The sequence below is a fragment of the Xyrauchen texanus genome, chromosome 25, assembly GCF_025860055.1.
Source record: "Xyrauchen texanus isolate HMW12.3.18 chromosome 25, RBS_HiC_50CHRs, whole genome shotgun sequence".
NCBI classification, from domain to species: Eukaryota; Metazoa; Chordata; class Actinopteri; order Cypriniformes; family Catostomidae; genus Xyrauchen; species Xyrauchen texanus.
This window is the reverse complement of record NC_068300.1, coordinates 30,016,105-30,034,400: the sequence shown is the minus strand read 5'-3', so window position 1 is coordinate 30,034,400 and position 18,296 is coordinate 30,016,105. Positions and strand designations below refer to the sequence as shown.

Below are 18,296 nucleotides of genomic sequence, written 5' to 3'. Positions count from 1 at the left end.
CTTTATTTTAACTATTGTGAAGTCAGATCTGAGGGACACTGGACACTTGGCTATCGCAAATGCACGGTCGCCCCTCATCTTTAGTCTTGATCTCGGAACCATCAAAAGTCTCTGATCGGATGACCTTAGACATCTAACAAGTTTATTTATACACAGAAGTCTGAAAGATAAGAAGGTGCCAATCCATTTAAAGACTTTATTAACACAATATCATTATTTATACAATATTTTTACACCCCTATTTACAATATAAGCATTCACTAAATAACACCACAAGCAGCATTCATGTATGTTAAGTGTATGCGAAGTATGAACATTCACCACATCCAACTGCAATATCCTGGATACAAAGCTGGAATTTTGATCCCATACTATATCCCTGAATCTATGAGCAGCAACGCTACAGATTGGCAGCATCTCCTTTTCCAAGGATCACTTCAAGAAAAATGTCCTGGAGCAATGCTCTTGATGACTGAAAGACAGAGTCTGTAGTCTGTAAGCGAGAGAGGGAGTGAGTTTAATTTACCCCCTAATTAATGTTTTTAAGATGCATTTTTGGTTATCCGAGCACAAGTAGTCAGCTCTAAATACAGGGATAAACGGGGTGCAAAATGTTTTATCACAAACACATAAGGAGGTTGTCAAAAGTGCACATTGCATTTGAGTGTGTAAATACTGTCAGTCCTGAATGCATCCCGAACAACAGCGAAGCACCACCAAACAAGTTTAAACTTTGGCAGTTATGAGTGTGCTTTAGAAGGAAATGACCGTCCGATCTGATAATGCGAATACAAGCAGGAGAACTTCACAGATCTTCTTCAGTGTGTCTGATATCAACATGCATAGACACAGACAACAAGGACACACATCTGAAGCTCTGCTAATACAGGTTCTTCACTAAAATAACAGAATGTTGCATTTGTGCTTAAATTTAAACTGCATCTGGGAGAAACAGTGTGCCCTTTTTCACACTTTCTTTGACTTATATGACTTTGTTGGCAGTTCATTACTGACGTCGTGACTCAGGGGTGCAACTACCCAGTGTTAGAGGGGTATGCAGCAACAATTTTGGCGCTGCATACCCCTCTACCCCATACCCACATCCCACACATAAATAAATAAGTTTGCCGGACATCATCATGTATGGGCTTCAAATAATAAAGGTTTATTTGAAAGTATATCAGACAGCCACTATAGGCCTACGGTATATATACTGGACATTTAGTTTTGTGTAGTCTAACTAATATAACTCCTACCTGATGTCATCACTGGTCTCCTCTATACTTGATGCCATCGCCGACATCATGTCTGTCTCTTTTACACCTTGCCTGTGTTCTTCTCCACTAAGACATTGTCAAACAAACATTATGTAATACATTTTCCTTATTACTTTTTCCATATCAATAATATTAATAAATTAATCTGTTGGTATCAAGTGGCTCCCTCTACACTTCCACCTAATGTTAGACCTACCTGTTGCCTTCCCCTGTCTTTCCTGATCCACCATCCTCAATCCTGAAAGAAATGAACTCGCTGTTAAATAAAGCAGCCTAAATTCAATTCTTAAATCAGCCTAGTGATGGCATCATATAAGACAACTATTATGCAGTAAGGTTGTGCTGCTGTTGAAATTACATTAACATTTTGGATTTTAAATTACAGGGTCACATCTCTCTCTCCCTTTAAAGGTATGTGCTATATATAAATATATATACATATATATATATATATATATATATATATATATATATATATATATATATATATATATATATATATACACACACACACACACACACATATATCACAGATTTTTAAAGAGAGAGAGAGATGTGACCCTACCATATGGTTTAACCAAAATCTAAATGTAAATATCAGCAACATTATTTTGCATTAAGTTAGCAAACACTTGCCAGTCTGTTAACATTAATATTTGCAAGCCTCCAAGTTTGCTAGCAAATCTATGCATGATTCCATGGTAAACCAGAGATATTGCATTAGTTGTTTTCCAGTTTCTTGTCATTTATCGTATATGCTACCTTATATTTTTCAGTTTTCAGCTCAGCAACCTCGGTTTTGCATATCGTCACCTTCCTAAAATAATTGCCTAAGTCATTTTTTCACTTTTCTCAGAAAACACAAAAAACTGAACCAATAATTGAATATATGATATTTATTGATAAATAAATCGTTTCTAGATGTTTGATTACAATATGTAAGCCTATTCAAATCTTTCTTAATTAGATCATGTAATGTGGAAAAAATTAGACAAAAACTAGATGAAATATTGTTTAAAAATACAGAAAAGAGTTAACAGAAAGCCTAATGCTAGCTTGACTTAGCTATTTTTCTTGACTAAAATGCTGACTAAAAAGACTAAATAAAAAGACAAAAACACAAAATTTTTATGCAATATTTATAGTCTATATTATAGTAAACCTCATCACTTACCAGTAGGGGTAAAAAACTTGTAAAATTGTCTCATTGCCTTTTGACTTAGGCAAAATAAAACGGCCTAAGTCACACACTTGACATAGGCCATTATACTATAGGGGTAGAATTGCATGATCTGTTCAACTGAGGATGTGGGCGATTTTACCAAAGGTGGCCAGCATCATGAGGAGATGACTTATGCAAAAAAATCATTTTTGTCAAAAAATGACTTAGGCAATTATTTTAGGAAGGTGACGATATTCTAAGCTAGCTAGCTACATATTCTGGCTGCTACATTCCCAGTCTTAGCAAACGCTAGCTAGTCTGTTAACATGAATATTTGCGAGCTTCCAAGCACAGACGTCACACTTTAAATCCTACCTGTTGCCTTTCACCATCCACTTATTAAGCTGCTGTCGCATCCCTTGACATGCAATCTCCTTTTCCCTCTTTCTTTTTCTGTTTTTAGACCCCGACAGCTTTTTTTGCTTTATCCATCTTTGAGTTTTAACGACAACTCACTCAGCGCTCGCGTCGCGATATTACCCTTCTGTCAAAATAAATTATATGATGGAATCATGTGAGGGCGCCGGCGCCTACTCTAGCCTGTTAGTCCTCTAAAATGTATATAACTTTTTTATATTTAACTTATATAACTTTTATATAACTTTTATATAAATTTATAAAACTTATATAGCTTAACCATCGCTTTGGCGCCCCCATGGTGCGGCGCATATAGCGCACACCCACTTTTTGCGCCACTGTCGTGACTGATGAATATCATCATGAAATCAAAGCCCCTCCCCTCGAAATCCAAGCACAAGTGGTCACAGGAGAGGCATTTAGCAACCAGGTGTAAACAGCGATGTGTCTCGCCTGACCACATGTGATCGGATCACCCCAGCCCAGACGCATCTTAATACCAGGTATAAACGGGGTCAAAAGGAACCATAAAGTAGTCCATACAACTTCTGTGCTATATTCTAAGTCTTCTGAAATCTTACAATAACTGATAGCTATGATTGTGTGAATCAATCAAACAGCAAACAGGCTTGGAGAAACATGAGGGTAACTAATAACAATTTACCTTAATGCGTTAACAATCCCTTTTGGTGAACAAAGAAAAAACTTTCAAGTCAATAATTCAGACACAGTGCAGGACACACACAGACAGAAATAAAGGGGTGAGACTATAATACATCCACAATGCAGAACGCGTGTGCACGCACATACACACAAACAAATAAATTAATCTTGTTACAACCAGGAATAAATTAGTCTACTGTTTATTTTTGTCATGAAATTAGGTTAAAGTTCTTTTTTTGCACCAAATTGCAGCAATCTGCCCCCAATTCATGGCACATTCTCATATTTTCTTCGACCATGAACCATAAAATTGTGAGTCTAAAACAAACAGTGTAAAAGGGTTAAAAGGATAATTCAAAACAGATTTGTCCACTAACAAAACAAGTGTTTTTGGCCAAAAAAATCAGCAAAACGATCCAAGTATGGCAAACAAAAAATAAGGGATTCTCGTGCATGAAACAAGTCCACATTGTGTTCAATGCAGGGGTGTAACTACAAGTAGGGCAGGGTGGGCTACCTACCTAGGGTCTGGGATGAGAGGGGGCCTGCAACAGTCAAACAAAAAGAACCATAAAAATGACTGCGGGCCCCACTGGTGACAATAAATGTCCCAGGCTCCCCAAGGAGTGGGCCCGACAGGTTCTTTGCACTGGAGCTCGTAAGATCCAAGTTATGCCACTGGTTGTATGTTCGGAGGTGCTTGTGAATGACAGTTTAAAACCTGTGAAACTAAGACACTGACAAACCATACACCTGATGACAAAGATAAGCCAGTTGACTGTTTCCACCTTAAAGAGTCGGTCAAGTGTTGACAAACCAAAAACTAATAATGGCCAACCAAAGCACTGTGCGGAGGAGGATTTACAACTGTCGTGTATTGAACCATGGATTGGCTTGATATGCTCTAAGAAAAAGGCTTGACCGCCCCACTAAATACGGTAAGCTTAGCTCTATAGGCCAGTATGTTATATATCACTGTGTTTATAGCATGCATAACCTCAGTTATTTTATTGAAATGGCATGTCAGGAAATATGTCAAGGGACGTCCTTTAAAGCCATGTCATTGTGTAGCTATATTCATCTGGTAGTATGGCTCAGGGTTGTTTCATATTCAAAGTATTGTTCTTGGTGTGCAGACAAGGCACATTTCACCACTAGGTGGCAGGAGTGGACGTGGAGTAAAAATACTAAAATCAGAAGTAATAGTGCACCAGAGAGGTGGCTCTCTCTCTCTCTCTCTCTCTCTCTCTCTCTCTCTCTCTCTCTCTCTCTCTCTCTCTCTCTCTCTCGTGTTTGCTATGCGTGGGTAAGACTGTTTTAAAGCAATCATTACCTGAGAAATCTCAGGTGATACATTAGGAGTGATTATCACTTAAAGGTGCAGTCTGTAATTTCTAGTGACATTAAACAAAATAGCAAACCTGAATTCCCGAAAAACTCCTAATGCCCCCCTTCTTCCATTGTTTGAACAAACAGGTAGCCAAACACTCATTTTTCAGGGAAATCAAACAACAAATGTCTTATTTACAGTCAGTCGTCTGTGTAAAACAAACTGGGAAAAGCTTTCTACTAAAGTTTATTTTGTTCCAGCCCAGATGTCATTTTATTTCCCTTCTATTATCATTTTGCTTTATATCAAAAACTATTTCATTCATTCAATGAATTCATTCAACTTTCTTAAAGCATGCAAAGCCTTCCATGTTTCTCTCTCTCTCTCTCTCTCTCTCTCTCTCTCTCTCTCTCTCTCTCTCTCTCTCTCTCCCCCCTCTCTCTTCTCGTCTGGATTATGTGAGTGTTGGTCCAATATTAAAGAGTGTGTAGGAGATTACAGCCCTCCCTTTCTCAGTGTAGAAACATAATAACCATATATGAGCGTTTTACACACCTCTGAAACAGATGTGCTGTTTTACTCTGTCATCAAGTCTGTTCTATCTCCTGTGAACCAGTATTTGTGTTGGTGGAATGCTGAAATGTTACTGCCCTACTATGACATAGAAGAAAACCTGGTTATTTGTGTCTTGAATTCCTGCTGTTACATGTCTCATGGTCAGTAAGCATCCTTTTCAAGAAAAAACTTTCATTTAGACCTTAAAACTACTCACATATATATGGGTCTATATTTTGTCCTCATACTAAGCTTCTAAGACAATCAGGTCATGCTGTTTTGCACTAAAACTTCATTTTGTTCTTCATATTTAAATCAATTTTTAATATGAAATGTAATTGGACATGACAATGGTCATTCAACCTTGTGATGAGTCACCACATTATAAGTAAAAGTCAGTTTCCTAATGTCAATGTTTTCCAGATATGTGGTAGTTGTGAGCGTTGTCGTAACGCTCCATTTCCGGTATAAGAAAGGGTAAACATATTGAAATAACTTTTCAAATGAAAATGCATTTAAGGGATAGTTCACCCAAAAATAAAAATTCTCTCATCGTCTCTCACCATTTAGCACTCAGTGCATGTGTCAAGCACTAGGAAGTATAATCAAGCTTGAAATCATGATCGTGCCTATAGACTACAATAGCAAGATGTACAATGAAAAAGGTGATATATTTTGCTCTGTCTCACACAAAACCAACTGGATTGCTAAAGAGGATTACTTTTTTACTGACTTTATCTACTTTTGGAGCTTCAAAGTCCTGGTCACCATTCACTTGCATTGTATGGACCTACAGAGCTGAGATATTCTTATAAAAAGCTTAATTTGTGTTCAGCTGAAGAGAGAAAATCACACGCATCTTAGATGGCACGAGGGTTAGTAAATGATGAGAGGTTTCTTTTTTGTGTGAATCATCCCTTTAATGTGGACGTGGCCTAAAAAAATCAGCTGCCAATACAGCTAATATAATTTTAAATAATAAAAAAATACTTTTTGCCTTTAGGGTGACCAGATTCCTGCTTGTGGAAAACGGGACAGCAAATTTGAAATTGACGTATCCTTAGGCGCAGATCAATGCGAAGTGGGTGTATTCGCATCTGTAACTGTTGTCACCATGTACTTTTTGCTGGCAGCAATTTTTCTCTTTCTCTTTGCAATGTCTTTCAATAGGTTATCGTAAAATGCAGAGCAGTCCAGTCCAAAATTTATCCGGTGTCCATGCTGCGTTCATTAATGAGAACACACGCTCCACAGATGCAGATGTCCCAACCAGGCATAAAACAAACTCCACGACCTTGGCTAAGACTCCGAATTGGATGGTCTTGCTCTCCAGCTCACGAAAATGTCTGTCCATCTCTCAGACACGGCCGTCTTGTTCATGTTCCACTCAGTGATGCGATGAGTAACAATGTTTATCGCACAAGACCACTCATCAAAGAGTGTGGTTTTGTCAATCAAACTGAGAGCGGGGATTCTGGAGTAGAAGTGTTCAAGGCTGCTCTGAATGTCTTTCCACACTGGGATGTCTCTCAGTAGGGCCCACTCAAGTTTTTCTGTGTTCACCAATGAGCGGCTCCAATTTTGGAGGTAATCCACTGATGCTGAATAAAAGTTTTTCACTGCACAAAAGAAATCATACACTCGCATGACACCAGCTTCAACCAGGGCATCCAACTGCTTTTTAATGTCAGAGTGTATGAATGATTCCTCCAGCCTGGCCTGCAATACTTTTCTCAGGTCACGAATGTGCAAAGCTATGGCCGTGCACAACAGAATGATAAGCAAAATGTCCTTCACTTGCGTGCACCTTGTCATATTCAGAACTTTGCTTTACAAAAAATCACGTGGCACACTTACTTTTAGCAGCATCCACATGCTTTTCTGTATGAACATGCTGCGCGATGTCAGTGCGGCATCCATGGGCGATGGAAAAGTGAGCTCCACAAATCTCACACCTCACTTTACAAGGCTCTGTCTGTGACTCCTTTTTTAGAAATGTAAACTCTTTTTGAAGATCCTCATTCGATGTAAATGCACGCTTCCTTGACATTTTTCCAGCTGCAATTTCATCTGTGTGCTCTTTCAAACGGACTCTTCAGTCAGTTGGATAGTTTAATCCAATCATGTACTTCAAATAACATGGTGTGATTTTATTGGTTTTACAAGCCGTATCTTTTGCAACCTTTGATTAGAATACTTGCATGAATGAGAAAGCCGCATAGGCGATAGAGAAATTTTAGGTGAGGGGAAATATGGGACATTTTTTCAGAACAAGTCAGAACACTAGAAAAAGTGCTTAAATACGGGACTGTCCCAGGAAAAATGGGAAGTCTGGCCACCCTACTTTTAACACTTCAAGTACAAATAGTAATGTTTACTTTCGGATTCCAAGTATGTTTTTGCTGGATTTTAACTGAGTACAATTTTGACAAAATACCCATAGTTAAGTGTACCGGTAAGTATAATTAGTTTCTTTTTACAAGCCTGCGTTTGTGTCAACTGTTGAATGTGATTTCACCTGCTGCAGCCGTTTAGTCTCTCTATCCCTCTCTCTCTCTCTCTATCCTTCTTTTACACAGCTGCTGTCAGTCTGTTGTTTGTCACAGTGATTGCTATTTTCAGACACTTTGGTTTGACAGTCTCCCATCTTTCTTGTCTGTTGTGTTAAACCTACTGGACACTCAGCTTACACGGAGCGGTTATTTATCTTTCTTTCAGTTAATAAGTTCACAAAATTATCTTTTCTCAAAAAGAAAGAAAGATCTTAAACATAAACTCTATTTGAGGAGATGCAAAACATAAATCTTAATAGTTGATGTAGTGGATACACTGGTATTCATTATGTGCAAGACTAAATAACATTTGTGAACCACAGAGTATCTATTTTTAAAACATATCAAATACTAAGAAATTATCGTTCACATTCATTTTTCAATTTAACATTTCAATTATGTCATTATGCTGATAATAACATGTGTAATAATAATAAAAAATACATTTTCATTTAGAAAAATGTGAAATAGAAGCATTTTCCAAATTTTAGACATTGCATATGCTCTCTCATTCTAAAGGGTAGAGAGTGTCGCCTACATGGGCCGAAATGCTTCACTGCTCACTCAGAGGGACCTCCGGCCTTTTGTTCCTTGTATGCACGTGAGTTCACCGATTTTGCATTCTGTCATACAAACGGAACTTCAAAGAATTTGAGCTTAACAAATGTGGGAGGAAGTACTGTTTTGTTAAATTGGATGAAAAGTTTAAGGGGGTATGCAAGATGGCACAAACTTGTAGGTACTTGCTATTCAATCAGACAATTATATGTATGTTTTCCTACAAACAAACATGCATGCACTCACCTGCACAAGCAATAACCTCTCTGGGCAAGATTCCAGTGAAATTGAAGCTAATAACCTTGTGCCTTTAGGCTTTAATACTTACATCATTGGGAATGGTTCCAGCTACTCTTTGCTAAAATGACTATAGCATAGTATAATAGTAAAATCTGTACAATAGCTTAGTCTAGTCTTAGAGACTTGTCCAGTATTCATTACGCCTGTATGACTCAGGGATTAGGACTTAAACTACATGTGTTTAAGAGTTCAACTTGAACCAAGTTTGTTGTTGAAACTCTCATGGCTTACTCCTCACACGTGTCATTGCTAGAGGCAAGATGACGTCTTATGTTCTGCTATTTCCGTTAATATTAGTTTGGTTTCAAGAGGATTTTCTGCACTTTATTGGTAGAGCTGCACAGGATGTTGGTGGATGTCTAATTCAGGATTTCTGTTTCTTTGTATTAATGGAGAATTACAGGTGTTGAGATCATGCAGGGATTATTAACATGTGGATTGAAGGGTCAGACAGGTTGAGCAGGTGGTCTTTGTGTGTGTTTGGGGCAGGGTCGTCTTTCCATACTTCATTGTCTCCTTTTTTTCATTTATGGTGCTTGCTATTATACAAATCCTTAAAGGGATAGTTTACCCAAAAATGAAAACGCATGACTTTCTTTCTTCTGCTGAACACAAATGAAGATCTTTAGAAGAATATCTCAGCTCTGTAGGTCCACACAATTCAAGCGAATGGTGACCAGACATTTCAATCTCCAAAACTCACATAACGGCAGCAGAAAAGTAATCTATATGAGTCCAGTGGTTAAATCCATGTCTTCAGAAGCAATATGATAGTCTCCTTTTTACTATAAATCTCCACTAATTAACCACTGGAGTCATATGGATTACTTTAATGCTGCATTTGTAATTTTTGGAGTTTGAAAGTTCTGGTCACCATTCACTTGCATTGTATGGACCTACAGAGCTGAGTACATCCCAAACCACAGACTTCTACGCTATTCTGCGGCAGTTTGAAGTGTAAGTTTTGTTTGTTTAAACTGAAATAGCAAAAAATGGGAGTTGAATGCTTTACCGATCACCCCATGCTGTGTGGTTATGTTTACTATTTTAGATATAAGTGTAAAACTGAGTGGCAAACGTGCATTTGAAATGTCACTTCTGTCAGCTGTAAAACAGTTAGTAAAAAAATGTGAAGTGTTCCAATTGAGATGATAATACATGTTGAAAATTCATACACTACATGGCTGAGTGCATAGTGTATTCTGTAAGTGCATAGTGTATAGTGCGTCATTTTTGGCACAGGTATAGAGATTTTGGCATATGCTATTTTGATTTGTAAGCAACCACCTAGCAACGCCCTAGCAACCACCTAGCAACACCCTACTACAGCAACCCAACATGCTAAAAACAACTACGGACATCTTAGAAACAGCACAACAATGCCCTGACAACCACTTTCAACACTAGCATCATGTCAGCAACATGCTCGGACATACATCACTCAACAAATCTAGTTCCCCCTACGTTCACTTTTTCCCCCTCTTGTCACCGTGTCTCTCATGAGCACAAACTCATGGTTTACCCGTAAAAGTACAGCTTTAGCAGGTGGAAAACTTCTAAAACAATTACTAAGGTAAGATCTAAGCTTCAGGCCTGCCCGATCACATCTGTGGCCTTCTGTGTTTGAGGTGTATTAAGATGCCACATCAGAGCTGTGTTTTAGACTCAACATCGCTTCCTCTGAACTTTATCAAACAATCTCACAGACGCTGAACAAGTCAGGTAATCTCAGTTTGTTTGAAGAAGAAGAATATTTGACTGGAACAAATGCATCTTGGGATAGCTATGCTTTCATTTCTCATTATGTTCACTGAAAATGTACATGCTGTTCAAATAGCTTTTTAGTTTGGATAAAAGATTACAATCTTGTTTGTGCTAAGTGGAAGTTTCTAAGTCTGTTTGAATGTAAATTCATGTAGCCTATCACTTGGTAGAATCTAGCTAAATTAGGACAATACCAACACAGGACATGCACTGGTTGGATGACATGTCCAATTTTCAAAAAACTTTAAACAAAACTACACAAGGTAAATACAATCCAGACTCTACATTTTCAACCGCAATCAGAATGAACATTGTTTCTGCCGACCTCAAATGTTTTTGTGCTGGGAATTATTAGTTGCCGGGTCTGTGAAATGATACAAATTATAAAAATGTATTTTTAATTTTTTTAATAATTAGGCATATTGTTGTATGAGTCATATGTGTTTCAATGGCTAACTCAACTCTTCAAAAGAACTCCCTAGCAACCAGAAACTCAAGAGGACGAATACACTCACAAAGCCACTTCTGAGAAAAAAAGGAGTGAACCTCCCTCTCTCATTCATGCCTTGTCTTTTAGTTGACTCTCCTCTCCATAAAGGAAGTATGTGACAGCTGCATAGCATTTCCTTCATCTTTCGGTTGTGAGATTTGTCTCTACCCTCTTCTTTTAGTTTTCAGCCATGTGGAATATGTTCTTGTTTAAAAGTGAATGGGAGTTTGGTTGCATTAGCAAGATGACTCTAGACTTCCTAAGTCAATCACTGAGCTGACCCCTGCCAGTTTGTTGCAGTACCCTTCTGAGAATGAAGTTCAGAGGTCAACATGTGTAGGACAGACAGTGATGAAGAGCACATTAGTGTGTCAGCCTTGAGCTTCATTCATTAAAACATGACATGAGTCAGCAGGAGTGTTGATAACAAGAAGTATATTGTCTAAAATATAATGAATGAACCTACTACAGCAAATAAGAATAACCTTGCTGGGCTTTATGTGTGTGAATCTGTGTGTGTGTTTTATGACTAATCAGATGGGCACCTCATTGCTGGCTACATTTAGGTTGCCAAAATGATGAGAGAAGAAAACACCTGCTTCTTTCCTCCCTTTCAACTCCTTTTTTCTCTCTCACTTTGTTCTCTGGAGCGCAGCCATTTAATTAAACCTCAGGTGCTGTAGACTGGAAAATGAAAGCCTGAGACTCTATGAGGTGTGGAGGAATGTGAATGAGCTAGCTCAGAGAGGTTTCTGCTTACAACATATATCGCTTGTCTATCGTGACACAATTTGTTTTATGCACTCTTTGCAAACATTTTAACATTTGCAACACTTTAAAAGATCTATTGGCATTTATTGTGTTGCAATAAAATATCCTTTGAAATATCAAAGTATTCTTTTAAAATTCGGTAGATGATTTTTGAAGTCTACTGAGACTACCAGGAGTTGCAGTCATGTCATTTATTTTTTGTTTCACTTAAAGTCTCTGAGCTGTATTTTAAAAACCCACCACCCACGAAAAAGAGTACAATTTCAGTAAAGTTTTTGTTTATGTTTACTCCCCCCTAGAGCCTCATGTTCAAAAATACTATTCTATTATTACTGTACCTTTCTATTTAAAAATAAATTGATTAGAAATACAAATATAATTACATTTGCTGAGTGCACACTCAAAAAATAGCTCTTTGGCTACACTTGATTCAGTCGTGGACAGTGGTTCCCCATGTTTGAAATGAGTTTTCTTCACTTAAAATGACTATGTAATCTCAACATAAACACTTTGTGTAGAAAGATCCTAGTTGAACTGTGTAAACCCAACCAAATTAGACATGTCAGTGTAACTCAAACAAATCTCTTTTATTTCTTTATGCACTATATATTGAAAGTGAATGTTAGCATGCTAAATACTTGCTGGTTGAAAGCACTACAGTGTGTAGTTTAGAAACTATGATTTGGTAAGCACAGCATTTACTCAACAAAGTAAGCAATCAATTTCATTTGTAACATCTACCTGTCCTCATGATTAGCTCAAACTCCACTTTCCATAATGTAACACTCAAATCTCCAACATAACAGAAACGTTGCAAAATTTCAACATAACAATACATTAAACACTAACAAGAATTCCCCTTTATTCATCTTGCATAAAAACTAGGGCTGTCAATCGATAACATTTTTTTACTGAATTAATTACATGGTGTCCCGATTAATTAATCACGATTAATCGCATATAAAAAAATATTTGCTGAGAAAGCCCCTCATATAACAATAACTCAATATATAATGATTATCCAAAAAAAAAAAAAAAAAGCGCTATTTTAAAAAAAAAAAAAATTTTATTGTCCTGTCAGTGACTGTTCTTATTTGTTTTATGTTGAATGTGTGAAAGAAATAATAAAAATTATTTAAAAAAAATAAAAATAAAAAAAAATAAATAGTGATCTATACAGGATACTGAAAGTCTACTGAATGTTTGTTGAAACACTGTTTACAAGCTATAGCAAGCCAATTGATGTCACTTATAGTCAGTTAAATATCTACTTGGGACCATCAAAATAAAGCATTTCCAAAAAGCTAAAAAAAAATATATATATATAATGATTATACATATTTATATCAATATATAATTATACATAGTTATCTTTAAATATTTAAAATTATATATATATATATATATATATATATATATATATATATATATATATATATATACATATTCAGATAATTAAAATGCTTTACATTCCTGTAGCAGAAGAGTTAATCATTGATAAGACAATACAAAAAGCGGCTTTAGAATACAATGTATTTGTAAAGTGATCAATGGAAAGGAGGAGGCGAGAACCGGCTTGACGATATAAATAATGGTTTAATGATAAACTTAAAAGACAACATAAACAAACACACATGACGGACATGTCCGTAAACGATCTCTCTCCCGCACGATCCGCTGCAGTCGACCTTTATCCCTCGGAGGCTTAATTAGCCTAATACGGGACCGGGTGTGTAGGATCACGATCCGGCCCTGCCCTCTGCCCTGCCACATTCCTCCCTCATTTTCTCAGGCGGGGGAGCCCCCGGCCTGATGTACATCCCCCCCCCTTTCCCTGGGGGAGGGTGTGCTTTAAGTCTAGTCTGTCGGCAGGTCATCCCCATCTACCTGGACGAGGGAGGGGACAAGGGGAGGGAAACAGAAATAATTAAAATGGGGGGTGCTTCCTGTAACAGTGTAGTACCCCCCAAAAAACTGTAAAATTTAAAAAAGGGAAAAGGCCAACGCAGAGTGACAGTGAGAGAGGGAGATGAGAGAGAGATGGAAAAAAAAACTAAAAACTCTTACTCGCCAGTTCTCCGATATGTCGCAGCTTGTTCCTCGGCCACTCCTCCACCGTCTATCGGACGACAGCCGCCAATCAATGGAAAGGAGGAGGCGAGAACCAGCTTGACGATATAAATAATGGTTTAATGATAAACTTAAAAGACAGCATAAACACACATATGATGGACATGTCTGTAAACGATCTCTCTCTCCCGCACGATCCTCTGCAGTCCACCTTTATCCCTCGGAGGCTTAATTAGCCTAATATGGGACCGGGTGTGTAGGATCACGACCCGGCCCCGCCCTCTGCCCTGCCACAGTATTGTTTACTTCCATATTATTGATCATAAGTCAATAATTGGCACACAGTTCACAGCAATCCATTTCACAAGTCAATTTGTCAATCACTTCCAAATGTATTATGAGGGCTTGTTTAAGGACCCGTCAATTTACACCTGTATCAGACATGCTTGTGTAGCGTCTCGGGTGCATTGGGTCATAAACATAAAATGTTTATGTCACTGTGTCAAGTTAAATATAGTTTAATACTCAATCTTTAAACACATCTTGAGATCCCTTAGATCGCATTTGCGCTCCTTCAAGTGTTTTGAACGCAAGAACATAATGCATGTTTGTGTTGTTCTGCCTACTGAAGTGTTTTCTTCACTGTATAAACTGTGCGTTGCTCATATAGCTGAAATTTCACTTACTGCCCTCTGGAGTAAACAGGTGGTACTACAAGCTTGCATTTCTCTGGAATCCTCCTTATTATGGTCCGGGGGCATGCGATTAATTGCGTTAATTTTTGAACGTGTTATTTTTTGTAAAATGAATCACACTGAATTAACACGTTAAATCGACAGCCCTAATAAAAACATATACAATAACACTTAATTTTAACATTTACTATTCCTATCGAGTCCCATGCAAAGCATGCTGGGAAATGGAAATCCCCTGCCCAGTTTCATCAATGCTCCATTAACACCACAAATAATATTCATGTAGTCCCAACTCAAATGAATTAAGTAAACTTCCATTTTACAAATTTAAATGGATGGAATGTAATGAAATCCAGTTGTGACAAAATGTTCTAGAATTTTCTTGCTTCAGTTTATTTTAATTAAGTAAATTGAACAAGCAGCAAAAATCTGCACCTTTAATGTTATATTTTAAACTATATATGCAGGACAGTTTTCTACTAAGCTGTGAATACATTTCCAGTATTTATAATGGTAAAAAAAAGGTACAATAATTTTACCATGTTTTAATATAGAACCATGGTAATACCATGGTATTTTTCGAGTACCCTGGAATATCAGCCAACTACCATGGTACAAGAATAGTAATCATCCAGTACAATGATATTACAACATATAATATTCAGTATTAGCATATACATAACCGTCCAATACATCAATGTACCATACCGCCTAAGAATTACATTTTTAAAAAGGGAAACATTTCTAAAAGCCAACGGACAAAAAAATTGTCCCAAAGTTAATCATTAAAAATAAAAAACTTTTTAAAAGACACATTTGTCCAAAGCGACTTATATTTGGGTTTTAAAAAGTATCCTAAATTGTTTTAAACCTACATATTACATAGGCCGAAGTGTTTTCAAACAGTATTTCGGTAACCAAAGTTCGATTACAATTAAGCGCGCATATTTTTACCTGCCGCCGAACAAATGCTCGCAAACAAAAATCGATTTGGTCGAGAGCTTTCCGTTAAAATCAATAATGGACAGAACATCGACAAAACATAAGTACTGTCATTATTTCTTGATTTACTACAGCTTAACATATTACAAGTAGGCTAGCCTACATCACAAAATACTTCCTTGTTTTTAAAAGACATTTCTAACTGTCCTTCTTCGCTGCGCCAAAAGAAAGGTTATTTTGAATTACATTCTGTACATGGAAACGGACATTTTTGGAGTATTTGAAAAATATGTTTAATTTATCAGTGAAAAAAAATAGGCTACATAAATATATACAGTATATTATATTCAGGGGTGGGCTGGGAACAAAATTTGGCATATCGCAGCACCATTGCCCGGATGGTCCACCGGGAAAAGTCACGGTTCCCCCGATGGCCAGTCCGCGTCTGATCATGCATTTTACATATATCACCATATATCAGATTTCTGTATGGGGTGGATTGAAATATACTGAAAGGCTTGGTACTCCTAAAAGTCGACTCTCTGGATGAGGTTGTATTATAACTTGCATAGTGGCTCATACCTTTATGACCACATAACCACATACTTAACAACTGAATATTCATAGATATGTATAAATTTTTTCATATTTTCGGTGAAGGTAATTTAGCAAGTTATGCAATCTAAACGCGCAGGGATGGGGGCCACCAGGACTGACGCATCACCTTTTCATTGGGCCTTACAGGCTGAAGAGTGAGACAACTGCACATGCACTGCCCTCTCGAAACTCAGTGGAGAGAGAGACGGAGAGTAGAAGGTGCCCACCGAGCTGCATTCCTGCCTATCATTGCGAATTACTCCAAGAACGAACCACAACAACCTTTCGTTTATTCAGTCTCTCCAAATGTCCGTCACTAACACTTTAACAAACTCTCAGTGGATATTTTGATAGGTTTTAATAGTACTGAGTGAGTGTGCATCACAGGTGAAGATGGCGAGGGGACCGTCACGGGGAATATCGCTCGGCGCACCGGTGCTTGTGTTTCTATCGCTGACGCTCGTTTCTCTCGGCGGTTTCTCGGCGCAGGAATTGGCCACTAACAATGTCAACGGATTTAGTTTGCACCCACCTTATTTCAATCTAGCGGAAGGGACAAAAATCACAGCGACAGCGACCTGCGGAGTGGACGAGAACGGACAACCGATTCAAGACCTGTACTGCAAACTGGTCGGGGGGCCCATGTTGGGGGACCCTAGTCAAACGATTCAGGTAAAGATATGGACCCTATTACGTTCACCATTTGTTTGCTGTGCAGGATGGATATTATTACTTCAAATTTGCTAATAATAAAAGTTTTAGTACGATTCCTCAGATTTTGACGTTAACGTTTACAGTAAAGTTACATTAGCCTACAACGGTGTAAAAGGCTCCTTTGATTTTATGTTCTCCTAAAAAACTAAACAGCATCACAAACTACCACAGTACTGTCCTAAACACCTGTTTGACAAGATGAACTTCAAAATTGTACTTTTCCATGTGATTGTGTAGGCTATAATATCTTAAGGTTCATTCTGAGGCAATTTTATCTCATTTGTTACATTTAGTTAAAATGTTGTACATTTATGTTAATATCCTAGAAATTGTCCTATTTATTTGAAAAATATGTGATTGAAATTAACAAGAAATTGTGCACCCTTTTCTGAAGTAGTTATTTTGAATAAGCTTTATCTTAATTTGTTACTCAACAAGTCATCTTTCTATCTCAAAATTAGTATAGTATCTACACTATATCACTTTAACCCCCTCTAGGGGACTTTTACCACAAGTGAGAGAGCTACAGCAGGTGTGGGGTAAAAGTTTCGCCACCTTTAAAAATAAATAAATAATTGTATTCAAAACAATCTTCTGTAGTTATTTCTTTTCACTCAAATTATGTTGCTCCATCAATATTCAATCAAAATAAATATGTTTCTTATAACTTAAAGTGGGCCTTTTGCCCCATTGTACCCTGCCTTTTTTTTTACTGTGTGCAATGCATTATTCGTTTACACAAAATACATTTTTTTTATAAAATTCACTATGGTGGTACCATGGTACAGTTATGGTATTAGATGGCATTTATAATACTATAGTGTGGTACTCCAATGTATTTCAAAGAATACCACAGAATTACCATGGTACCAAAATAAAACATGGTAATACATGGTTCTTTTTTTTTTTTTTTAGAGTAGGTAAACTAAGAAAGCCAATAAGCCAGGACATGGGCTCAGATAGAGTGCAACATCTTGATCTCTTTGAGACCACCTTCTCAATGTGAGAAAGCCAAAGACTCGTATGAAGCACTAAAAGACCCCCACTAAAGCTTAAAAAGCATGAGTTTCAGCAGGCACGACTCAGCTTGTTGGCGAGAGGGTGAAATGTTCAAACATTGTAAAGAGTAAAAATGCAGCCCTCATGTAGCATTGCTACTGGGTTTTCCTGGAGGAATGTGTGGCATTCTCATAGAAGACCTTGAGACACACACGCACACACACACACACACACACACACACACACACACAGACGCACGCTCACACACACACACTGACGCATGCTCACACACACACACTGACGCATGCTCACGCACGCACACACACACACACTCACACCTACATTGGTTGGCTATCCTTATGAGGACTCTAATTGACAAATTATTTTTATACTGTATGAACTATAGATTCTATCCCATAACCCTAAAGCTAAAACTAAAC

At 37.5% G+C, this 18,296-nt stretch overlaps 1 protein-coding gene across 3 annotated transcripts in view; it reads left to right on the top strand.

The window, feature by feature from the left end:
• Positions 1-16,355: 16,355 nt before the first annotated feature.
• Positions 16,356-18,296, top strand: part of lama5 (laminin, alpha 5) — a 107,846-nt gene continuing 105,905 nt past the window's right edge. For all 3 annotated transcript variants that reach the window (XM_052092082.1, XM_052092083.1, XM_052092081.1), the window contains exon 1: positions 16,356-16,815. In XM_052092082.1, coding sequence (XP_051948042.1) covers positions 16,537-16,815 — 279 coding nt within the window. In that variant the 5' untranslated portion in view covers positions 16,356-16,536. The remainder of the gene's footprint in view (positions 16,816-18,296) is intronic.